This window comes from Dicentrarchus labrax, unplaced genomic scaffold, assembly GCF_905237075.1.
Source record: "Dicentrarchus labrax unplaced genomic scaffold, dlabrax2021, whole genome shotgun sequence".
Taxonomy (NCBI): domain Eukaryota; kingdom Metazoa; phylum Chordata; class Actinopteri; family Moronidae; genus Dicentrarchus; species Dicentrarchus labrax.
Window position 1 is genome coordinate 5,658,232 of NW_026136706.1, and position 26,564 is coordinate 5,684,795.

At 39.1% G+C, this 26,564-nt stretch overlaps 1 protein-coding gene across 1 annotated transcript; it reads right to left on the reverse strand.

Annotated features, from left to right (window-relative positions):
• Positions 1-897: 897 nt before the first annotated feature.
• Positions 898-26,263, reverse strand: hibch (3-hydroxyisobutyryl-CoA hydrolase). Its single transcript, XM_051404125.1, has 14 exons — positions 26,136-26,263; positions 25,967-26,009; positions 24,935-25,066; positions 24,217-24,301; positions 23,661-23,741; positions 23,456-23,508; positions 14,766-14,844; positions 6,915-7,060; positions 5,015-5,101; positions 4,808-4,866; positions 3,659-3,740; positions 2,559-2,678; positions 2,069-2,102; positions 898-1,903 (listed from the first exon to the last, which is right to left on the reverse strand). Exons 1-14 carry the CDS (start codon positions 26,165-26,167, stop codon positions 1,788-1,790), a joined length of 1,149 nt encoding a protein of 382 aa, XP_051260085.1. The 5' UTR covers positions 26,168-26,263; the 3' UTR covers positions 898-1,787.
• Between the last annotated feature and the right edge of the window lie 301 nt (positions 26,264-26,564).

Below are 26,564 nucleotides of genomic sequence, written 5' to 3' on the forward strand. Positions count from 1 at the left end.
AGAGTCAACACACAGCAGGTTAAAAGTTCAGCCACATAGAGGACAAACAAGAGGATTTGGAAGTGACTGCTGGCCAGCGCTTGTTTGAAGAGCAAATGGAAGCCATAAAGCATGAGGGTTTATCTGCGACGCCGAGAGAAACACTGCGCTCTCTGTGTTTATAGCAGTTTATTGCCTACAGTATGTGGGAGGTCATCCCAGCTGCCTGTTGAGCCGCTGTGACGGCTGAAAGAGTCTCAAACTGGCTGCAGCAGTTGGAGGTGCACAGATTATAAGAGGCTGCTATTGAAATGAGATTATTGAGGCAGGTAGAGGAGAATTAAAACAGATATGAAGTAAAGTGGTTTATCTGGATTTTACGGGGTGTAAAAAAAACTTAAAACATTAAACACGGAAGGAACCTAAACCTTGAAAACCTGAACACAAACTATAGTGACTGTAATATTGTTAATGAATTGTATTAGTAATTAGTTATACTACTAGTTACTGGTAAAAGTAATATAATTTCTGTATTATTAATAATAATATTAATGCTTTATTGCCTTTATAACACTGCATTTGAGCAAAAAACTCTGAGTTGGGCCACTTGTGCCTGCAGTGTGAACGTAACCTTTGTAACAGACAAATATACCTGTAAAATAAAATATGTAAGACTTCCTGCCAGCACTGTAGGTGGAACAAAGCGGTTTGTAACCCAACATGCAATTAAAGTGTTTACTTTGCAGACTTTATATCAGAGCAGCAGCTGAGTGCTTGATAACTAAGGGACTTTTATAAAGACCGGTCACTATTTTACAAGGACACTTTATAAGCAGCTCATAAAAGTTCCTGCCCACCAATAACTGTAGTTCCTTTTACACCGGAGCAGTTTCTTCACTTACCAAGAACACACGACAGTTTATGTTACTTTACCAGCTCTCTTTATTGCTCTCTGTTCCAGCATGGATGCCTAATCTGACTGGTTGTCTCATAAATAATGCAGCTATTGATTTTGGGGAGGTGATTTGATTCCTACTGAAAAACAGTGACACGATACCACACACACATTTCAAACTACTGGAACCATATTTGTCTAGAGTCATGTAAATGCATTCAGTACAAATACTGACATATTTCTGAATCGGATGTTTGTCTTGGGAGTGTTTGTTGGATATGTCAGATAATACTTGTTTTATTCATGTGAGAATACAGATACCACTAACACCAGAAAAAGACAAAAACTGCGGAAATGGAGACAATACATTATCTAAATTAGTACAAGTGACCACACAGCAGAAATACAGATTATGCTGATCAATGTCACATCAACAAACACTCACAGGAAATGTAATAAAGCACTCAGTGATGAGATCATATTCGCCCTCCCCTGTTAATGCTTGCGGTGCTGCAGATTCCTTGAATTTACAGCAGAAGAGACTCCACTCCGCTGCAGAGCAAGTTTACTCTAAACATTTTTCATGTGTGACACACAAGGCGCCTATTAGCTACTTCTTCTGTTACTATTTTAGATTTCTGGCTGTGAACGGTGAATCAGATTGTTTTCCTCAGCTGCAGAGGAGCAGCCTGGATGTCTCCTGTAAAATGTCACCACAGTATTTAAAAGTACAGAGTCCAAACTATTAGGTATATGACCTATGTATGTGCTTGTCATAAAATAACAGACTTTCTCTCATCCTCAGCACTACAGTCACTCTCACAGACCATAAAGGGATGTGGGGACAGCAGGCCTGGCGAAGGCTTAGTGGTGTGTGTTTTGAAGGTGGGAAGCAGCTGCTGGCTGACAGTCTTCAGAAAGTCAGGTCTTTCTCTCCCAGCGAGGAGAAGCACTGCTCCACGGTCTGGTCAGACAGCTCCTCCAGTGTGGACGGGTTCCACTTGGGACTCTGGTCCTTGTCAACCAGCACTGTAAACATCCAGAAAACTATTATTTAATGACCCTTTTAATAACGTCTTGAATCAATATTACTTTGTTTTTCATTGTACTTCAGGTCTTTATGGCTCCATACAAATTATACTACATCATTTAAATCCACCATTTTCCTCTTTTGCTTTCCATCCACTCACTTACCAGCTCTGACACCCTCGTAGAAGTCACAGCCCCTCTGAAAATCAACAGAAACAATCCCATGAGATGCAGACTTTGGGAGTAATGGATTACATGTAAAAGAGTTATGTAATCAGAATACAAAAACAGTTGTTACAGTTGTGAGAAAATGGGGATTAAAATTTTTTCTTTTTCATCATGTTACATCTGTCATGCATGATATGCACTGTTCTTGATGTTGGGAAGGTGTGCAATGAAGCAAAAAAAAATAAAAATCAATAATTCCCCTTCAAATGCATTAAAACTAAAGTTACACACCTGTTTTGAAAATGTAAGGAGTAGAAAGTACAGATATTTATGGGAAAATGTAGGGACTAAAAGTAAAAAGTTGTAGAAAAATAAATACTCAAAGATAAAAACTATTACAGAAACAAAGTATTTGTACTTCCCACCTTTAATGACGTCCTTTTTATATATTACTCTAATATCAAACGAACTACTCAAACTATGGTACCATGCAGGCCTGGCTCAGTCGATACTCCATCACCAACACGTCCGGAAGGCTCAGAGCTGCACCCGCCTGCAGCTGCTTAAAGGTGATCTTCAGGGACGTGGGAGACATCCTGGCCAGTGTCTGGGAGAGGAGACACAGGCTGTGTGAGAGACTCAGACAGAAAGATGGTGATGATCGGCTTTTAGATAACAAAAAAAAGAAAAAGAAGCAAAGCGATGTGTAACTAAGGATTAAGATGGCTTTCAATGTTTAATGTGAAAGGCAGGACAGTGAGTCAGCTGTGTAGTAGGAACTGAGGAAGTGGGTTTATAATAAATATTTAAAGCCTGTGCTGACCCCCCCGGCTCCAATTCAGATTTTCGTGGTTCGAATGGATCCTGGAAGTGTTTACATGTTTGTGGAATCCAGCAGAATGATAGCAGCCAGAAAATGTGAACTTCATTTCAAATGTCACAAATGAAACAACAAACAGGTCATTATGAGTCAGTGGAGCAGCGGACTGGTGGGACAGCATTATTAATCCTGGAGTGGACTTTGAGTGACCAGGGGAGGGGTGTTGGGGGGGCTCTTATGTGGGGCATGTGCACTGTTGCATAAGGTTATACGCCTTCCTATCTAGATTTGATCTCGTTGGAGCATTTGGGTGGAAATGGCGTGAAATATAAAACCCGAGAGAAGAGTCACATACACGAAGAGTCAGTTATAGAATCATTAAAGGGAAAATCTGAGGAATAAAACCACTGTGGTCTCTCAAGAGCTCTGAAATCTCACAGGAGGGATTTTTTAAAAAGACATAAGACTAAGACTAACCCCATTAAGTGCTTAAACTGAAGTAACTACTAATTACTAACATATACTAAAACCCTGGCTCCATTCCAGTGCTGCCAGTGGGATTTATCTGTGTAACAGAGCGCCACAGAGGGGACTGTACAGCAGTTCTTTAAAATACGTTTCTATGAGCACAATGTACAGCAGGTACATGTGTGACAGTTGATAGTAAAAGGCTGTCAGCATGCCTCTGCACCAGTGCTGCTAGATTTCTGTACAATTACTTGGAGAACAAACTAAATTCAGCTAAAAGCTGCAGGTCAGGGTCACACCTCAGCTTGCTTGTTAGCGAACTCTGAGCCGTCCGCCTTCAGGTTCTGCACGATGCCCTCCACGCTGCTGGCGCTGAACAGCCTGAAAGGAGGAAAAGACCAACATTTATTCATGTTTTCAGCAGGTTAAGAACAGTAACCCCTTATTTGTGTTTTTTGTGATGCTTTCAGGTCCCTTTTGTGATATTCTGTTGTCAACAAAATGAACGTCAATCAAAATCAAATCTAAAATAAAAATACTCCCCAATAAATACACTATTTACTGTTTGAATAACATCTGGTAAAACTACAATGCTGCTGCTGTTTTAGGAAACTACTGATCAGCGTTTGGAGAGCAGGACTGATTGGTCTTGGTGCAGAGTGCCACAGCAGGGTAGGAAAGCCGGAAAGATTAAAGGGCTGTCCACACGGAGAACGACAGCTATAAAAATACGATAAAGATGTGAGCATCTACACTGATAAGATAAGATCAACTTTATTGATCCCACACTGGGGACATTCACTTGTTACGGCAGCTCAAGATACAACACAACACAATAGATAAGGAAATGTATTTAAATACAAATAAAATACAAAAATACAGTAGTACATGTAGTTATATTTACACTATATACACCTGTTTATATACAGATGTGTTTGATGGAACAGTGTTAGGAGAATCCAACACTCTGTTATGAGAGTTAAAATGTATTAATTCTTCCGTATGAGAGGACATCGGTAAGGACCAAACAAAGTTGAGACGCCATCAGCGCTAAAGACAGTTTGGTAGTATGTTTCAGAAAAAATGCTGTTTTTAAAAAAAAAGTTCTTTAAGCATTTCTGAAGTTATATACTAAAATATTGTTCATCAAATCGGTTTGAAAGTAATTCAAACGATATTGTTTGTGACTGTCATTGTTGTAAAAGTTGTGATGTGGATCCCGACACCCACTTGTGTTAGACAGAGTTTTAAAATTATATATTTAAATGTATTGTTATATATGTTCTAGGTTTGAAAACAATGTTGGTTTTGGTCTTTTCATGGTATTTGTCATCGAAATATAGAATATGATATCTTATCCTTTCAACTAGCTGTTGATAAGTTTTCGTGACACATCAGTCAGGTTATGTTCATTATATCATATACATTATATTATATTCAAGGCCTACCTGTCAATATCAGACATGTGCTTGTCCAAGACAAAAGGCTTCTCAGAATCCAGACTACTCTGTGGACAGAGAATGAAGTCATCAACACAGACTGAGACTGAGGCTGAGACTCTCAGGAGTTCACATGAAAACAGAAGTCTGAAGGTTTTGGATATATTAAGCTCAACTTAAGTCTTAATTCTGGTTTACATGTGTAAAGATTCTAACCTGGTTCTGGTATGATTCGAGCACCCTGGAGACATCATCAGCAGAGGGAGACTTTAAGTCCACCAGCTCCTTCTCCAGGTCTGGGATCTGTTAAAGTACAAGGTTTGACATTAAAACTGAAAAAAAAAGTGCTTGTAAATGTGTTTGCTTGTTGATTCTAAGAGAGATCACATTTTAATGATGCAGGCAGATCTTTCCCTCTGGAGTCTCAGGAAGGAAAGACATTTTTAAATAAGTGGCTGCTCTGGATTTTCTGATTTCTTCTTTGTGGATTTATGTGCAGGTTTGAACTAATCAGGCAGCAATTGAAACAGTACAAGTGCACTATGCACACTCTGAAATAGTTTTTAATTTGGGTTATGGTTTATTCGTGGTTCCCACTCTTTTTTAAAATCATTTTCCAGGACATTTTCCCCGATGATACAGGACAGCAACCAGATTTGCAAACCAAATCTACCAAATAAAGTAACCTTGAACCTTAAAGTGTTTGTTAGAGCTACAATTAACATCACTGTGCATGTATTTATCAACCACAACAAGTGTGAACAGGAGTGAACAGCTAGATTGACTGACATGGGAGCAGGAATGACAAGGGAAGTTTTATTCTGGTTAACTTATCGTACAAACAGTCGAGCTTTAAACAAAATATGCACCTCAGTGTACGTATGTGACCTGAGTGAAGGGCTTAGTTAGAATTTTCCTGGACAACAGAGATTATTTCCAGGATATTTGGTCATTGCAGTTGATTTCCAGGTGTTTCCATGACTGGAAAACTAGCCCCTAAATTTCCATGTTTTCCAGGAACAAACTAAAGATCGTTATTCTCAACCAAAGTTTATCAATCAGACTTGATATTTTTCCAGCCTTGTTTTTGGTCAAAGTTGGCTGTAAGTATTGTAAAATAAACTGAATCCACCCCGCCGTTCGTCCTGAAAACCAAGGTTACAGCCTTAAACAAACTCTGCTGCCCACTGTTCTGCCCTCACGCCAACAGCAAGACAAACACAACCTGTCCTCTGGACCGGCCACTGTACGCTGGCACTTTTAAACAAGAGTGAGACACCCAGTGACTCAACATCCGGCTTTCCAGTGGAGCCTTAACCTCACCTCCCCCACCATGCTCCCATCCTGCACTCGTCCCAGCAGCATCACCATCACCTCACACAGTGCACCGGCTGTTAAGTGGTTTAGATAATGAACTGAAAGCAATACACAGCAAAAAAGGAAGAAAGGAAGAAAGCCTTGTTTCTGTCTTTTTTTTGTCTAATATTGAGCAAGTTACAACAATGGTTTGTACAATATCCCAGATTATTTTCCTTATTTTAAGACCCCTTGCACAACTTCTCAGTTTAAGAGAAAGCAGTCTTGTCTTTAAAAGGAAACAGCTGTTTAGTTCATTATTGCTTTAATAAAAAAATGATAAAAATAATGCTTCTAATCTAAGACAAAGTCACTTCTTTTTATTGTGCTGTTTGGAGAAATTGTGTTTTATCGTAAGAATGTTTTAGTAATTATTATCTTAAAAAAAAGGTACAAATTCTTAAGTTCAGCTCAATAAAGTGACCAAAATGTTTATTTTAAGTAACTGAGTTGCCTGTAATAATAATTTTTTCCTAGTTTTAAGGCCCATTACAGTCTTTCGGTGGCTAGATTATTATGTAAGTTTTAAGAATTTTAGCTATTGGCCCCATTGGCAGATGTTTTTTACTCAATACAAGAAAACTTGATTATATTTGAGAATATTTGGCTTCTTTCTAGAAGGGCGGTTTTTGCTGTGTATATTGGAAGAATCCAGGTTGTTCTGATCTGCAGTATTTTCTGTTTCTTTACTTTATACCTTAATAAAACATTAAATATTTGTCGGAGCATTGTGAGCTTATCTCATGTCAACTTGAGTTACCTTCTTAGACTCTACAAAGTGAGTGGCAACTCCAGCTCTCTGCACGTCACGTCCCTTGAGACGGAAGCCCGTCAAGGCCAGAAACAGTCCCAACTTCCCCCGGAGCCTCGGCAGAAAATAGCCACCTCCCACGTCAGGGAAAAGCCCTGTCAAAACAAAACATAACACTAGGCACATTCTTGTACAGTTTCAATACACAAGCACTTCATGACGCAACTGAACTGCCACTGTTGACCCTGTCTAAATACAAGAAAACACTGAATGAGATTATAGACTGACAATACTGGAGTTTTGAGGCTGATACTGGGATTTGTATTTGAGAGTTTACAGTAAAGATACAGCATATATAAAATATATATAAAAATGAAATATTGATACAGATCCCTTTAAATGATTATGACCAATATACATCCTAAGACGCACATTTAATATTTTTAAATCCAGAATGAAAACTCTTGTTATTCTCAAGCGCTTATTATTATGCTTTCACTGTTCTCATTTATTTATTTTCATTATTTTATCTTATTTTTGATCTAATTTGTATACAGATCTTTTCATTTTAAGTATAATTCTAGTTTTATCTTTGATTTGTGGTGTTTTATCTTCAAACTGTTTGTTTTTTATCTTTGAATTGTGTTATTTTATCTATGAAGGGCATTGCTTTTAACTACAATGTACAGCACGTTGAATATACCTTCGTGTATAGAAAGTACTTTACAAATAAACCTGCCTTGCCTTGTCAGTGTTCTCTCGGTGAAACTGTTTACAAATTACATCAGAACTAGTTTGGCATATCTCTATTGCAATTTCTGATATGTCTATAAAAAGCCAGTCTCAGCACATATATATCTGACTGGGCAATTATTGGTCTAACCCTACATGTGACCTCAACTAAACACTAACAAGGTTTCCCTAACATGAGGACGGATTTATGATAAGCCACCCCACGGATGACAAGTGACTAATTGTGTAAATGGTGGACGATGAAGCATCTGTTATATAATGGCAAGCACCACACACCAGCATCAATTTATGTTGTAATCAATTAGTAATTTTGCCTCTGAAACATCAGAAAACAATTGAAAAATTCACTGTTTCTTAAAGCCTAAGGGGATGTCATCAAACATCATGCATTTTTTTGTCAGGAAAAACTGTCCCACATTCAAAGATATTCCGATCTTTATCACGTAAAACTGCATATAATCTAAATGATCTCATATTTGAACAATCAAATGTGAAAGATACTTAATGATTGATGATGAAAACATTTCAGAATAATTTCTAATCAACTAATTGCTGCAGCTCATCATGTATTCAAAGCAGCGTACTGTTGCATTGTTTTGTAAAAAAAAAAAAAAAAAAAAAAAAAAAGGATGATGATTGTACTAGATACCTTCTGATTAAGTCCAACCATTAACAAAACAAATGGTTGCTGGCACACAACAAAGAGCTAAACATGCGGCTTACAAGCATTCGTGATTATGAAACATTTCATCACAATCCACAGCCCTCAATCGGTACAGAATTAATTCTGTATTTTCAACAACCTTTTCCATTTGATTTCAATGTTTCTAACAGGAAATGAGATTCCATTGGTCACAGTTGGTTTTCTGACAGCTTTTTTGAGGCGATGGGTGAGGCGGTGGGCGGGCAGTCAATGGGAGAGAGACGGATTAGATGAGTTGACCTGATTCACGGCTGAAAATGTAATATCATAAATGCGGCAGATTATGGCTGTTGTTCAGAACGCGAGCAGGGCTGGGTTAAATCTGTTAATCCCACTACAGAAGGGGTTAACCTTAACGCGGGTGAGGTGGGTGGGGGGAGTGTGTCTGTGTGTGAGAGGAAGGAGTCTGAAAGAAATGTGTGTAGTTATGAAGTAATTATACTAAACTTTAAAAACACAGTTGTAGTCTTGGTGTCCTGCTTTACTAGAATCCTAATTCTATATTTTTCTATATATAGAAACAAATAAACCCCATGAACAGGGTTTAAGAAATCCAGGACATTTTCCAGGAGACTATATTTCACGCAGCTCATCCTACAAACAGTAAACAGCTTTATCCTTTAAGGCTAAACAGTAAATGTTTGTGTTAAATATTGCTGGAACATGTTTTATATATCTAATAATAATATTGCTGGTGAGTCATGATAATTTTGACACACATATGCACATCCCACTCGTCTCTGGCCCCGTCTTTGAAGAGCGATTACTGGAGTGTTGTGGGTAGTAGTGTGTGTGGGGGGCATTAATAAATCATATCCAGGTGAAAGGGAAGCCCTGATCACATTATGACATCCGGAGCGAGACAATAAACCATCCCTTTATCCTAGTTTTTATCCTCTTGATTGACTGTATTTACAATTGTACGTCGTACATTAGGGGCCACTTCACGCTCATTTGCATTGGTGTTGGGTTACTGAAAATGACTCATTTCATTTTAACATCACAGCATTTCAATCTATTGTTGCGTAACATTAAGGAGGATATATTGGCAGAAATGGAATAAAATAATCACAGGTATATTATCATTAGAATATAATTAGATTGAGCTGTTTTTATCTAGGCAGGTCGCCTTCCTTGTAGTCCGCCATGTTAATACAGTTGCCCAGAATGGTTAAACCAAACACTAGCTATATATAGGGTTTTTTTTTTTTTTACGGCCACCAAAGTTTCTCCTATCACATCCTGTTCTCATTCCCAGGTAGTCAAATACAGATGCGGGCGGTGTTCAGTTAGTTGCAGTCTGCAATCACTAACAGATATCACTAACACCTACACACTGGTCCTTTAAGGGTTAATCCAGAAGCTGTTTTTCTCTGTGATTTCAATAGGCTGTTGGGATACAGTTCAAACTACTGGCCATTTTCACAGCAGACATTTTGACTGATATAGTTATAAACTTTGTTATATTTAGGTGTCCTCGTACAACAGTGTGTGCAATACCAGAAATGTTATTAATTTCACCTGTGATTTACAATTTTCTCCATGAAAAAAAAATATTTTTTGCATTTTATTATATCTGATATGTATAAAATCTATCCTAATTTTCTCATTCCCTATGAACTGCAGTGTTTTTTTTCACTGCTACCTCCAGCCTTGGCGTGGCGAGGGTCTGTGACACATGGCGTCTACAGCTGCTTCTTTCCACTTGCCATCGATTATTCACCGGGAGGGTGTTACATACACACTAGACTCACAAGCCAGTCTCTAAAGGCTTCGCTCAATAAAGACTGAGGACTTCCTCTCAGCTTTTGTTGCTCAAACTGGGTGGAAACAATTCCGAGTTTAAAAAAAACCTGCACTGCAGAACCAACCCAAGATCTTTAGGGTGGTGACCTGCGGAAGTAGTGTGATTGTGAACACTGTCGTACTTTATCGGAACATCCATGTCTTAAAAAGCACTCTCTGTGTTACAGAGTGATTCGCTGTATCTCCAGTTTGTTTCACTACGGAGGACAATTGAGTATTGTATCAGATAAGGCGTGCCCTTGAACTAAGGGGCGTACATTTATTTGTCAAGATCTATGTTCGTCTGATATCGCAAGACTACATACACATTACGCTAAAGGTTCTGCACCCAACTGTACTTGAGCCTGGCACCAACCAGTAGAAGTAGCTAATGCAGCAGCAACCAGCTTCCCAAACACACCAAATTACTTAAATCACCTGCACCCCTGATAATGTGTTTAGTTTAAGGGCAAAACACAGTAGGAACAGATTTCATATGAAGCTCTTTTCACACTTCTGCAACATCTATTATGTAAATGTGGAGGATGTTGTTGTGATGACTTTGCTACTCAGAGTAATTAGGGCACACCTGCACGCTTCAGAGTTCATCATGTTTTATCCACCCTGTTACTAATTAACGATTACATCTACTCCGAGGAGCCAACCTAAATTATGACATACGTCAGCGAGTGGACACAAACCTACGGACAACACAGTTACAGCACACCAATTACGGTCTGTATATTGAATCTGCTGCTATTTTGGTTGATTAGACGCGTGCAGGTTTCTACAGGCCTTGTTTAGTTGAAATCTCCCCCTGCCTTGATGCTCTGGGGACAAAGCTCCACCCAACTTTAATCTGAAAAGATATCTAACAGACCTTTCTCACAGCAGCCACTTTGACACAAAACAGTAGGGTAAACATTTAGTGTATCAGAGCTTTTCCAGGGAGCCAACATGTACAATAGCAGCACCCTGATTCGGTTTGACCTGAATGGAACAGAATCTTAATTAGTATCGTTGGTGACACCTGTGTTTACCCTATTATTTCATGTCAAAATGGCTGCTGTGAAAAGCTTGTTATCAGCCAGAATTACTACCTGAGGGAGAAAAAATGGCTTCATAAAAGAACAACATAAAAGACCTCTGGAAGGTTCTGCAGAGGAATCAATCAACTAAAGGGCAAAAGATGAACACTGAAGGTTGCAATATAATATACTTAATAATTCTTTGACTCAATTTAAAAAGGTCCAGCATGGAAGATTTAGCGGTATCTTGACTCAACCAAGCCCAAATGAGAAACTACGGTTGCCACAAAACCCTTGAAAGACACAACAGGCCCTATAGCCACTGTTAACTGCTACTGTAGAAACATGGCAGTTCAATATGGCGGTCGCCTTAGAACAGGACCCACTCCCTCTGTACATAAAAAACATTTTTTAATTTCTGCCAATAGATCCTCTGGACCTTTAACATGCAAATGAAATGCTACCTTTAAAAGGCCCTGCACACCAACACAAGTGCTTTCACTGAGTAAGTTTCTGCTCAGGAATGCTGCTAATTACATGAGGTCACCAGACTTAATCTAACAATAAGAATGATAAGATGTAATTCGTCCCGCCAAGCTCAGGAGAGTTAGGGTGATGTATCTATCCACTCCCACACAGTCCTGGGACGAGGCCTGATCAGCCAAATACATTTTTGCTGTATTTTAGACTTTTTCCCAGCACTTGAAGCTGAAGTATAATATTGGCATACTTTAGTGAAAAAGATTCCACAATGTGAGAGTAGTTACAGTAAACCCAGCACATAAGAGAGGCTCTTGAGAGGATCTGACCCCGGGATCAAGGCTAAAATAAGCATGTGGGGGTCTCCAAACAGCTGGGATCTCTGTGAAAACGCTGTGCCCTCGAGAAAATGGTGCAGTGTTTAGTCCAACTCTCTGATTGCAGAGGGGACGCGCTGATAATAGTGGAGCAGAGGCCTGGCAGCCAAGTGCTTTTAGTAAAAACATGACAAAGTGTGATCACAACAGTTCTGAAGAGGATTAGACTTCCTGTCGTCTTGCCAAAGTGACATGTTTTAATGATTCTTGTTTTATTTATGAGCATTAGTAATGAGACTGAACATCTTTATGAGCTACTTCACCAACAAGTACTGGGTGTACAAGGCACACCCTAATAGACACAAACAATAGTCCAGTACATCAATCCTATCATATAACCAATCCCCTGCCTGTGCAATTCAATTGCCGTCCCATTTCCTCCTACTCTTCCTTGTGGCCTCGCCTTTGAGAAAATCCCTCACAACAGTCCGACCGCATCAACGAGAACCTCAGCCTTCTCTTTCTGCTACACTCATTTCCTCACCGCTGACAACATAATCTTCATCCTTTTTCTGCTCCAGACATCTGAGTCATATTCCACTGCACGGTAAAGCATCAGCTGAAGATTTATCGTGGAGTCCGAGCCCAGAATGCTCCAGAATAAGCTTGATATGTGTGTGTGTGTGTGCGCGAGTGTTTGTGTATCAAATAGAGGATGACGTGAGTGTCCTTGGATGTTTGCAAGTATGAGGGAGTGAGTGCACGCAGTCAATTAATCAGAGTATGAGCAGATACGCATTAAAGCTGCAGAAAGAAACAAGAAACTTCTGCACAAAGTACTCAAAACATTTCCTGCTTGTTACTTGATTCCAGCCCAAATTTAATAAAAATTATAATCGAAGCTGCTGGAGAACCACCTCAATATCCATTTACCTTCTTTATGAAGTAAATGCACTGACTGGGTAGAGTCTGGTCAGTTCACAGTCTCTTTCTGGCCACAGAACCAGCGTGATTAATGCTTTGGTATCGTAGTTGTCTGCGAATAATTAATATATGTTGATATTATACGACTGTGATAAACCATTGGGATTTAAGTGACAACAAGCTAGTTTATGCCATAGTGTCAGCTGTAATTTGTTAGTTGTTAGAGATTTGTTACTAATCTCCTCAGCGCCTCAGGAGAAGGCCATCTGTCTACAAGAGTCAATTAGCTAAAGAGCAAACTATAGCTTAGTACTCTGGCAAAGGCCATTTACACTCGAGGAACTGGAAGAGGAAAACACTAAGATAAGTGCTTGATGAAGTATAAAAATGTTATGTATCATGTTTCTGGTGGAATCGGATTATGCAAATTAAGTTTGTCTCAAGAACCGTATAGTTTCTTCTCCTATTGTTGCATTTAAAATTAAAACCCACACAAAAACACTTTTTCTCGTCTTTTCCTGAGCCACAATTTGACAATAAAACAAAGTATATTTTGGATCCCATCTCTCTCCTCTGGATGATTTGTTTTATTTATCATCCCCCTAAAAGGGTTGGACAACATAAGTGTTCCTGTGGGAAAGCTGAAGCTAAGCTACAAATATATACAGGCCCGCCGATCTCTCATCATGACATGTTTGTGTGTCCTGTAGTCGTGGCTTTATGCACATTTATTTTGTCATTATCACTTTTTCACAGGATATACAGAAGATCAGAGGAGCTGGGCCATAATAGTTTAAATCAATATCATGATAATAATCATAATTATCCATGTGAGAATGTGTAAAAATGTACAATGGTGCAATAAACCTTCAATTTAATTTAATTTAATTCATTTAGTTATTGTTGATCCTACAATTTGGTCTAGACTGCAATATCTCTACAAATACTGGGTTTCCATTAAATGTTGTCTAGACGTTAGTGGTCCCCAGAGAAAGAGTGCTACTTACTTTGACTTTGATGAAAATAACTTGCTCAATTTTTCTTACGTGCCACTGGGAGTTTGTAATTTCGGGTTTCAGCTATTTGATTGATTGCCATGAAATGAGGTTTAGATATTCATGTTTCCAAAAACACTGAATACAGAGAAATCTAATGACTTTGCGATCAGCCTCAGATATACTTAAAGGTCCAGTGTGTAGGATTTAGTGGCATCTACAGGTGAAGTTTCAGATTATAACCCTCTCACCTCACCCTCCCCTTTCCACGCGTAGGAGAAACTACGGTGGCCACAAAACTTGCCCTTGACCCTGTCTAATAGAGCCAGTGTTTGACCATTGTAGGCTACTGTTGGTCGAGGCAGACGACCACCCACCTAGAGCCGAAGGGTCTGTCCTAGGTTTCTGCCTCTTAAAAAGGCAGTTTTCCTTGCCCTTGTCACCAAGTGCTTGCTCATGGTGGTACTGTTGGGTCTCTGTAAATAATGTTATAAGGAGTTCGCTCTAATTTCAACATGTTTGGACCTCACGGTTTCTTCATATTGACCTTTATCGAGTCACAAGCATGGCTGTACACTCTTGTTTTCCACACTGGTCGTGTTAAGAGTTAATGTCTCACACCCCAGGTTATTTATCCTATCATATGCAAATCATTCGTCTATCCCTCTGTTTATTTCCTTTCCCAGCTTCCCATGCAGACAGACCTCGTGTCTATGAATGCATATGAATTGGATCCAGCTGGGTCTGCAACCGAAATCACTGCTCTTACATAATTAATGGTCGAAGATACCCGCGCACACTGATGTGGGCCAACTAGTGCCCTCCCCAACCCTCCCTTGAGGAAGATGGGAGCCAGAGCAGCTGGACAGACTTACCAATGGCTGTCTCTGGCATGGCAAACAGCGTCTTCTCAGAGGCCACTCGAAACCGCCCGTGAACCGACAGCCCTACGCCCTGCAGGTGGAGGGAAAAAAAGGGAAAAATCAATGCTATGATGAAGAGAGGAGGAAGAAAAACCCAAGCTGGGCAAAGAAAATACACAGAAGGGGAAAACAGGGCATGGAGAAAACATTAATAACTGTCACCTCTACGGAGAGGCAGTGGGCTGAAGTTTGAGATGGAAAACGCTGACTGAAAACAAAAAAGTAAACCAGGCCGCATACGTGTGTGTGTGTGTGTGTGTGTGTGTGTGTGTGTGTGTGTGTGTGTGTGTGTGTGTGTGTGTGTGTGTGTGTGTGTGTGTACACTCGTGGTTCCCAGCAGAGGGACGAGAAAAGGAGAGAGAGAAAGAAAGGTGAAGGCTAATGAGCAACGTTAGCCAGAGGACATTTCAAGAACAGTTAGGTTCTGTGTGTGTGTGTGTGTGTGTGTGTGTTTTAGATCATAAGGTTACCATGGAAACAACATCCTCGACTTATATGCATAAAATGATGTGGATACACAGACAGGTGCACTGTACTGCCCGCCAGGTAAACAACCATAGGTATGTTTTCATTAGTGTAAAATCACCTGGATCCTTTACAGCCACCGTAGTTTCTCCTACATGCTTGGAAGGTGAGTAGTATTCAGTTGGTGGTGGTTTCATGTCAAATGTTAAAAATTTAGATTTATTATATAACTTGTTATAAAAAGGAAATTATAGGGAAGGTAGAAGATAATAATCTGTTATCGCCACATTTTAGACTAATGATACTTTAATGCAATCATAGTTATGAACATTATATTCCATTTCTGCCAATAGACCCCCCCCCCTTAATGTTACACACTAGACCTTTACTGGGGTGGATCTAGAGGGGTTGGCATGGGGTGGCTGCTAACACCTGAGTTTAGTGTCAGATGCTGTCACATTTAACACATTCATTTAGATTCATTTAGAAAATAACATGTTAATAAGGAAAATTAACACATATAATTTAACGGTCTGTTATTGCCATATTTTATATAAGTTATAGGCTTTAAGTTCAATGAAAAAACAACATGTATGTTTAGATATTACAACACAATAATCTAATGTGTCTGAGTTAAAATATCTTCATTTGGGGGCTTTACAAGCAAATATTGATATGTGATTGTGATATAATTCGAATATATATATATATATATATATATATATATATATATATATATATATAGTGGCATGGAGACTTTAAGGGGTGACAGAAATATATATATATATATATATATATATATATATATATATATATATATTCTCCATGTCACCTCAAAAATGACCCCAGTAACGACTTTTTCTGACAGTTGTAGACAGTTTAAGTCAGTTCAGATCAGAGTGAACATAAATGAACTTGAAGGAAATACAGCCACACAGATACTCAGCTGTCGAAGACTGTTTGCCTGGTAAAGCCTGTGCACAAGCTAATCTCACAAGAGTTTGCCACAAATAAGAATGATAAGCAATATTTACTTCTTAATAATTTATTTAATTTATATTTATCCAACTGGCTTTTATCCAAACAGCAAGAGACGAGAAGATTGAGCTCTTATTTTCATCTTCTGTTGATGAGAAAATGCAGGATGATTCAATAAAATCAATTACAATTAATTAACAATGTGGATGTCACCAAAATAAAAACACAATAAAAACAGTCATAAAGCAAGAGACACACACTCAGCTCAAGATTAAAAAATGATAATAAATTCTGTCCTGTTTCTGGAGGGGATGTAATCGAACAGTAGAAAGTAATCACATTACCTCACTGACCTTCAGTACTCTGGAAGACGTGTTATTAATTAAGCGATCATTCACACACAGGGGACTCTGTTGTGATTGAACTGAACCGAGGAACAGGGTCATTCACTGGTGAGGTCAGAGAAAAATCCAATATGTCAGCGACGTATCAGCGGAGGTGATTAATGACCGTGGAAGGTCGACAGGTAAATCCCCTGGTTCACGTCCACATGAGGACGAGGTTGATGATCAGGTTCGTGTCAAGGGGGAATTGTCAAGTCACGTAAATCTGCTTGTGCAGCAGAATATCTGCTAAGAAAGATTTCTTTGTTCTCACGAGATGTTGTTACGCACATTTCTTTTTTTGCCTTTCTAGGCTCTGGGAAACTTTTACAAATATTGAATCTTTATGGTTTAACATTCGGTGTCATGTCAACAGCTTTAAGGTTGTCTCTTTTATAATGGTGGTCTATGAGGAAAGTGCTTTAAAAAGGAGTAGTTTGAAAATTAGATGACTTTTGGCTACATTGAGGGATGACCACCAAAGCTCTGCTAGAAGATAAGTAAAAACTCCTCACCACAAAACAAACAACCCCCCCTAAAAACTACTATTACTTTAGCTGTTACCTATGAAATAAGGAATAACAACAAAGACTGGTAGGAATTCAGTCAGTTCATTCAGTAGGAAGTCAACTAGCTCCTGTTAGATAGAAGAAAAGTAAAAAAAAACTAAACAAAATAGTCGTATAACAATGTTGCTGTTATAGCTAAAGTAAGAACAAGATAACTGAGAAGCTATCGCTGGTGCTTTAAAGCCAAGTGAATTTATGTCACACCATCTAAAGAAGAACCTTTCTGCCATGAGCCAATGTCTCTAACCTGAGACTAACTTTACACTAGCTGAAAACTGTTTCCAGTGACCCCTCGTAAGGCATTTATCATGTTTCTCCTCTCATTCATTCAGGTTTTTCCTTTAATTTGTCACTACTCAACCCCACAGCACGATGCTGCCACCACCAAGCTGGGTTGGTACTGTGCAGGTGATGAGCCGGGCTTGCTTTCCTCCAGATATGATGCTTAGAAATGAGGCCAAACTGAGACTTTTATGTGTCTTTCATTAGAGAGAGGCTTCTGTCGGGTTACTTGCAAGTGACAGTTGTTCTTCTGGAAGTTTCTCCCGTCTCCACACTGGGTTTCTGAAGCTCAGCCAGAGTGACTGTAAGAGTATTTGTCACCTCTCTTATGGAAGCCCCTCTCCCCTGACTGCTCGGTTTGGACATTCAGCTCTAGGAAAAGTTCTAGTTGTTCCTAACGTCTCCCATTGAAGAATTATGGAGTTCACTGTGCTCTTGGGAACCTCCACAATTTGTTTTATATCCTCCCCCAGATCTGTGCTCGTCTCTGAGCTCTGCAGGCAGTTCCTTCGACTTCATGGCTTCGGTTTTGCTCCGATGTGCAGTTTCAGCTATGAGACCTTATATAGACAGGTGTGTTCCATGTCCAATCAACTGAACTTACCACAGGTGGTCTACAATCCTGTTTTCGCATTGTCATTATGGTGGTATTGAGTGTAGACTGATGAGGGGAAAATCAATTTAAACGATTTTAGCTGCAACATAACAAAATGTGAAAAGAGTGAAGGGGTCTGAGCGCTGAATCTGTGCCAACCAACAAGTAGTGACTGTGTGGTGACCTTGCTCTTGGTGAACAGCAAAAAACAACAACAGCAGAGCCAGAGAGCAGTGCAGCAGGGTTTGCCTTAAGGTTGTGTGACAAATGACCACAGAGGATTAAAAATATCTGATCACTGGAGACTAAACAGACCTCTGCAGGAGTCTTTGGGAAGAACCAGATCCCAAATACAAAAAACAAAAAAACGCACATAAAAGAGACAGACTGTGACTTCTGTCAGACCAGGACATGAAGTACACAATGACTGTGCTTTGGCAACACGTCAGAACGTATGCTCAGAGCAAAGAGAGGGACTGGGTTATTCTCTCACAAATCAAGTTAGCTTTGTAGAATGGAAACAGGAAATCAAAATGTATTCATTTCAAATCCTGCTAAATCACTTTCTCATCCTCTATTACATATATAAACACACTGAATAGATTACTCTATTGTGGCTTTAGCCTTTCAGCATATGCTGACTCAACTGTATGTCATACAATTTGTTTAAAATGTATTTAAACTGTGATGGTAAAAAGGATTTTTGGCATCTTAAAAATCCCATTTCCCATAAGCTTTTGTCCATTGTGAGTCACCAGATCAACTAAAGAAGTGAGTCCATGTCTTTAATAACAGCAGGACAGAAGGCTGAACAGCATAGAGGCTTTTTTAGTTATGAAAGAAACCAAAATATAATGGTACAAGTACATTCTGCTGCACTATTACACAACATGAATTAGTTTTGAAGATTTTGAATTCTAAATGCTTATTTATCTAAAAACATGGACCCAACACATTTCATATTTTAGAAAGGTTGATAATGTTCGATGATAGATTGCAGAGTTAGAGACACTAATGATAAAGTTAATGATGGCTGAATTCCATTATGCTGCTTCAGTCACAGGGTCCAGGTATTATTAATGATGGCGCACTGTCACATTGGCATGGCATCATTAATAGTATTAGTTATACCTCAAAATTAAAAAATGACCTCTGCACTTAATGATTTTAAGAGGTCTCCCAATGATCTGTAATTAAATAAAAAAAGAATTCCATTAAGAACCTGTTACAATATATATGTTATTATGCATTTTATAATAATGAGTTAAGTTTTAATAAAGTACTGAATGGTTTTACAATTTGTTCATTTACATATTTTACTGTTGTTCTATAATGTAGTTAATTAAAACTTAAAGTTCCACATGTGTAAAGTTTAAGCAAATCATCCAGACTTCCTCTTCATCTATTATTAGATACTGAATGAATCACGTAAACTAAACTGAAAACACAAGACAAAATAAACCTCTGCCAACCTGAAAACAACAGTGGAAAAGAAGAACATTAACTACGAGAGAGGAAAATAAAATAAAGAAATTAAAGCAGAATAAACAGAAACAGGTCATGCAATGATCATCGGATGCACCCAGAGGAACGAGGTGGCCGTTTAATCTCCCATTACCCGAGTTTCACCATAAAAGTAGTGGAACATTGTTACATACTGGTGTGGTACCACCAAGCACCATATAAGAACATGTCTCCAGATCCTGCTGTAAACAGTGGAAATGTGCAAAAGCGTGCACACAATGTTTATAGCTCATGCTTACAAACAGAATAGGCTGCAAAATTTACAACCTGGCTGGAAGAGTTTACACTGGCTAAGAATATGAAGGGCTTCATGAAGTCCCCATTATGATATTTTGTTTACTGGATATAAACCAAATATTGATAGAAAAGGTGGGATGAAATCTATTAAAATGATGTAGAGTAGATACTTTGTGCAGAGAGTGAAATCTCTCCCTAATGTTATTATAGTTTTCAGAGGAGTCAACTTTTCCAAAATGAGAAATTATTAGTGCCACATGTGCGGATCATGCAGGCGCCCAGCCTGAAGAGACACAAGTGATGGATAATAGTTACAAACACTTGAAGAGAAAGTGATGTCCTGGTTGAAAATGCACAACAGTGGCGTTACTTTCCACATCACTCTTGCACAAAGTATTCACATTCAAAACAAGCACTGCACAGGCTCTGAAAGATGAGAACCTTAATGCAGGGATCAAAATCTGCCCTGAGGTCTTTTTGGCTCTCACTGTCTTCTCATTAGATGAGACATTAGCAAACAAACGCTGTGTTCTCCAGGGGATAGAGATTACAGTCAGACAGCCCTGGACAAATATCCATCAATTGAGCAGCAACTGCTGCTCCACCCCTGTTACAAACTGACTTAGAAACAGCACGTTCTGAATGGAAGCAGCACAATAGTGTGACAATGTAAATGTTTGAAATGTTTAAAGCAAACTCAAACTAAAAGGCTCAAACGAAAGAGAGACATCTGCTTACAGGCAAAGCACAGCAGACACAGATTAATAACACTTCAGCATTCACAGACCTTAATTCTAGGGGTTTCAAGCTTGGAGTGCAATGAATAATGTGCGTGAGACGAGATCCAACTAATGTAAGAGAGAGGCTAACAGATAGACAGTGTGTCTCTGTGTGTGTGTGTGTGTGTGTGTGTGTGTGTGTGTGTGTGTGTGTGTGTGTGTTCTCTGACCTGCTAATGACATGCCTTTACTCCCTGGTGGTTTGTTATCACTAATGCAAGGATACTCGTTCCGACGTGGGAGTTCTGCCCTGAGCTCAGATCCGAGAACAGGGACTCTGGTAGCTCTTGGACTTTTCCATATATAGAACTAGCCTGTTTTGAACCACTACGCACATTAAACAGCAATCACCCTGAGGATGGTTTGCGTCAACATTAGTGTCCTCTCTGTGCTAACATGACAGATAGATGAGGTGTACTTTAAATTACTTTATTCCTAGAACCATAAATCCATAGAAAAGATTGTAAGTGTTATTCCACCAACATCACAGCTATTAAAGATATATATATATATATATATATATATAAGATTTAGTGGAGTAATGACATCCTGAGCAGAGAATGACGTTACACTCTGCCCTTTGCCTGTGTTGCTATCGCAGCCCATCTGTGGTTTGTTTACAAAGTCAGTTGGGTGGAACGTGAATGTTAGTGCATGTGAGTCCCTCTGTGTGCCTCCTTCCAACTGAGGAGAGCAAGTGAAACTTCTACATCGGTGGATTTAGGATTTAGTTCGACTAAACAAGAGTTGGTGACTGTGGGAAAAGTGAAAAGACTAACAGATTATACAATGATATGCTACGTAAAACTACCTCTTTTGTCAATGGAGTCTGGTGGCGAGTGATAGAGATATCACGGCTAATTCTGGTTAAACAAAAGGTCAATATCTGTAGGGATCCTTTTCATAAAGTTGTCAGAATAACAATTTGAGTAAAAACAAGCACTTTTAATGGACGTACTTAGATGAGAGCATTTGTCCCCAAGGATTAGCTACATAACGTCTATTTCATCATCAAACTCTGTGAATTAAAGGTTTAATTTGACCAAATCAGCATTGGTGATTGTTGGAAACTGTGGAAAGACTAACTAACTGTTTCTGTCCAGTTTAAAGTTGTTGTTTTTTTACCATTATCTGCTATGTAAAAAGTCTAGTTTTGTCAGTGGAGTCTGGTTGGCTGTAGCGTGGTCTGAGATGTTGTTGCTCTAGTGCAACATGTAGTCGCAAGAGAATTTTGTATATATAACCTTTAAGGTTTTTCACTGGGATGATGAACGGAACAACCACACAACATGGTGTAACATACATCAGAACCAAGCCCTTACTGCTCGATAGCCTACGCTGTTTCTTTTCATTATTTTCTTGACAAATAAATTATAGCGTCTGTCTCTCTTAGAAAGGAAACTGGCAAGTGGGGTGTCATTATCATCACGGCTGTCTAAACACTGGAAAAACAAGCAAACAAGAGAATTTTTTTGGGTTCACAGCTTCTAGAAATTCAACCCCCTGTGAATTTGTGTAGTGGGAATTTACTACATTAGCAAAAAAAAAGGCTGCATTTATTGGGTTTTATTTCCTTTTTCTGTTTTTTAAAAGTCCAAGAAATGGTGAACACTTCCAAACAACAGTACCTCTACTGCCATAAAAGTTGTAGTCAACAATGATCTCGACCATTTTTGCAATTTTCACTTTCTCCGGCAATTTCATTGCAAAAAAATGCCTGAAACATTACAACATTGCATTGCAATTTTTTTTTGTAAAGCTGCTGTGAAATCCGGCTTTTTAAGCCTGCGAAATCCTGGAGGCACTGAATACATGTTCATACTCTTTTTATAGTGCACACTGACGGAGACAGAAGAATTTGTCAAAACAGTCTGAACACTAATTTTAAAAAGCTTTGATCTGGGTTACAGTGTGATGACTATCAAAAACTTAATAACACCACATAGGAATACCTACAGTTGAGTATAAAACATACAAATAAACTTAATTAAATGTGTTTGTTGTATGTCAGAAAGCTCCCCATCCACAATGCAATTCCCAACTTAACAAATAACACACCCCAAAGAAACCCATTAAGACAGAGCCAAGATTTTTCTGCTAATACGACTACTAAAGACATTTCAGAAGTGTATAGTGCACCCTTATGGGCAGTATTATCTCTATCTATGGGCTTGTTAGGGCTTCATACGTCTCACCACCTCCTGTCACCACAGGGACACACACACACACACACACACACACACACACACACACGATGAGTAATGACCCAGTAGATACTGGCGGCTGCGGGCGAGTAAAATCACTGTCAAGGTCATGAAATGTAAAAGAGAACAAACTCATCCAAAAGCCAGACATCTCCTCTGACCCGGTGAGTTAAACAATATCGATAAATTACAGACATCTGCGTCTGTATCTGTCATTCCTGATTAATGAGCATTTGTGCAGCTCTGTCTGAATGATGTCTCATTGTGCTTATTGCTGGGGAAAAGGTACCAATTCAAATTCAAACCATATCTGACACCTGGAGGGAACAACCAGTGGAAGTGAATGCTTTGTCACTTCAGATTTCATCCAATCAGAGGCCACCTTGCCACTGGCGGCAGGTAACAGTGGCAGATAGTTCACTACTGACACCTACAGGTAAATATGAATATCACACCTCATAGAGAGAATAACAATTTTCACTGAAAAAAGAACCAAAACTGCCAAAAAAATGTATCTATAAGTCCTTTCAAGCCCTCATAATATGCAAATATCCCCCAAAAAACAGTGTGACATTAACCCAACCTCATAATATAAACTTAAATAGATTAAATGTAAATGTACTCACCCCTCCCATTGTTATTCCATCAATAAGGGCGATATATGGTTTCTTGCATGCTCCTTAAAAGATGAAATAAAATGTGTAAAAACAAAGAAAAACTGAGTTTAAACATGCAAACAGATAAAATGGAGGCCTGGGTTTTTAAAAAGCAAGACTTTAAGTGAATGTCTGCCCATGCATAACAAATATAAAATGTAATTGCAACGCTTACCAATAGCGTTGTTGAGAATGTACTCCTCGCGGAAAAAGTCCTCTGCAAGAGGGTCTCCAGCTTTCCCTGCTTCTGTGACCGCTGAGAGGGGAAAAAACAGGTCAAAACAGTAATGAAGCAACACGTTTAAGCTTCAGTCACACAAAACTGTTTTTATCATTTAGCAGATAGAATATTTATTCATCCAGATGGTTAGAAGACTATTTAGGAATTCAAGAAAGTGTTTTTAAATGATCTTCTAGGTTTTTTTTTTTTAAACATTGTCAGTTAATTAGAAAGTACTGGTTCCCCTCTGTGACCTGAATGTATGATATACATATACGTAAAAACACTGGCAAATATTCACCTCCCGTTCACTTCCACTCTATGAAAGCTAAGGGACAAATAAAACCTTCACTTCTGGTGGTAAATGTGCATCTCCTCAACCAATAACAAATACTTTTGTGTGGTTTACCTCTAAAACAGTCAACAACAAATCAGCTAACTGTTTCCGTGTGAGGCACATCCAGACACAAACACAGGCACTGCGGTCTGAACATCCAAGGCTACAGCTTACCTCTGATGTCTCCACCAGCACAAAAGGCTTTCCCACCTGCTCCTTTGATGATCACAATCTCAGTCTCTTTGTCATTTTCCCATTTCTAGAATAAAAACAAAAAAACAGAAGCAAATTTATAGGAAATTTATAAAGTTTTACTATGACCTTATACATTTTATTGTATCATTTTTGTTTTTACAAGTAGCATAAAGAGAACGACATACAATCCTACTTTGTAAAATTACACAATTAAATAACCTTGATATCAAAAACTAATCTTGTGTTTTCTGCACTGTTTCTGTAAAAGTTTAGACCTTCAGAACAAAAACCACAAATATTCCAAACAGAGAAACTTAAAACTGAGACCTCAAACACAACACCAGCCGAACTTGTCATACACTGGATGACACAATGGATGTTGGGAAATTCAAAACCACAAATGATACAACAATTATGTCCTTCACATTCCCACAAAAGAAGACTTTGTCTTTTGTGATGGGAGGGAATATTTTTATGGGTGTGAAGAAGACAAACCTAGTTCTTCAGGAAGTTAAAGTCTACATAAGTGTGGCGGTGTGGCCTAACTGTTCACAAGTCTTGAATAGGTTTATGCACAAACTGTCAAACTAAGTGAGATACTTGCAGCCATTTACGACCAGTAACACACTGCAGCAACACTTCGAGGCCTTGACATTTGCCCCAGTTGAAGTTCGCATTAAGCAAGCGTTCCACATACCTTGAGCTGAGGGTAGATCTGTCGGATCATCGGCAGGTTGAGGGCGTTCAGGACTTTGGGTCTGTTTATGGTGATCACACCTGCTCTGCCCACTTTCTCCAGAAGAACTTCTGCTTCCACCTGAGTCGACATCTGATAACAGGTAAAAGTCTTTACGTTAAACTCTAAAACTCACATGTAAGGGAATAAATCAGCACAAACTAAAAAGACAAGACAAACTAGAACATAGTAACTTCCCCTCCTCTCTCACTCCCCTGTTTCCTCTCTGGCTCTATAATGTCTACTGTGTTTACTATAATAAAGCAATAAAGGCAAAATCTGACAAAGAATTCTCCTATGATGACAAGTTTAATCCTTTTTGCTGTATTTCCTCAGGAGTAGGGAGTCCAGGGTACATATAACACACAGTCAATCAATGTCCAGATATCAGTTCACATTTGAAAGCCTGTAAATCTCTTATTGACTCAGCACATCAAGTGTATTATATAGTAGTTATTATTTGACATTTAGAGATAATCGGCTGGAGTCTGTGCTCACGAGGCAGATAAATACAAACTGTGTGACTGATGTTGGTGCTCTCGAGCCCTGCACTATAACTCTAATGCATCCCATAGCTGTAACCATAATGCCTGAATTTCCTATAAAACAGAATATTTGATTTGATATCGGCATTACACGTCATATACCGGTCGACCACTATTATACAGTGTCACCTGACTGACCTGCACTGTAGTGAAACTGTCCCATCAGAGTAAAACATGTGATGCATTGATATCCAACCAACCAACCAACCAGACGAACTGCTGAATAAAACTCCAGCAATCAGAGCTGATGAGCTGCAGACGGGCACAAACAGCTGGCTGAAGTTTTAATTCAATGCAACTGGCATTTGCACCAAGATTGACATGTTGTAAACACACACACACACACACAAAAAAAGGTACCCAGCTGTTGTTGCACACTGACCCTCTACAATGCACAACACGATGCATGCATGAGGAGGAGGAGGAGGAGGAGGAGGGGCTTGCTCACCATGTGGGCCTGGATTCGCTGCAGTCTGCAGAGGGATCTCAGTCTGAGTGAACAGAAAAAAAGAGCAGTGGCAAACGTGAACAGCTGCACAATACTGGACTCATGTAGCCTCTAATAACACCTCCCACACTCAGAGTGAATGAACCGTAATTCAGCTGTCGCATCGTACCTGTACGCAGATGTCAGAACGGTGAGAGACATAATGAGACTGTTTGACTTTGTGTGAAACAGCTGGCTTCCCTTTTGCTCTTGCCTCTGAAGTTTCTGCGTTTACTTCCGGGGAAAGAAGAAGCGCCGAGCCTTCCTCTCATTGGTCGACGAGGGGACGTCACGGTGGGCGTACGCACCACAGAGTCTGCGCCACACTGCCACCTGGTGTGGAGAGGCGGTACTGCCGCTCCTCAGCTCTTAATAATGGTTTATTTCACCATTGGATCCTCTAATTTGTATATTTTTTATTATATATTATGCTATATTTATTATTTATTATATATTATATATTACCCCTCTGTATTATATTTGATATTCTCAGTTATATTGATGTATTTCACCATATATAATATATCTTATATCTGATATCTGAATATATTGTACTGTT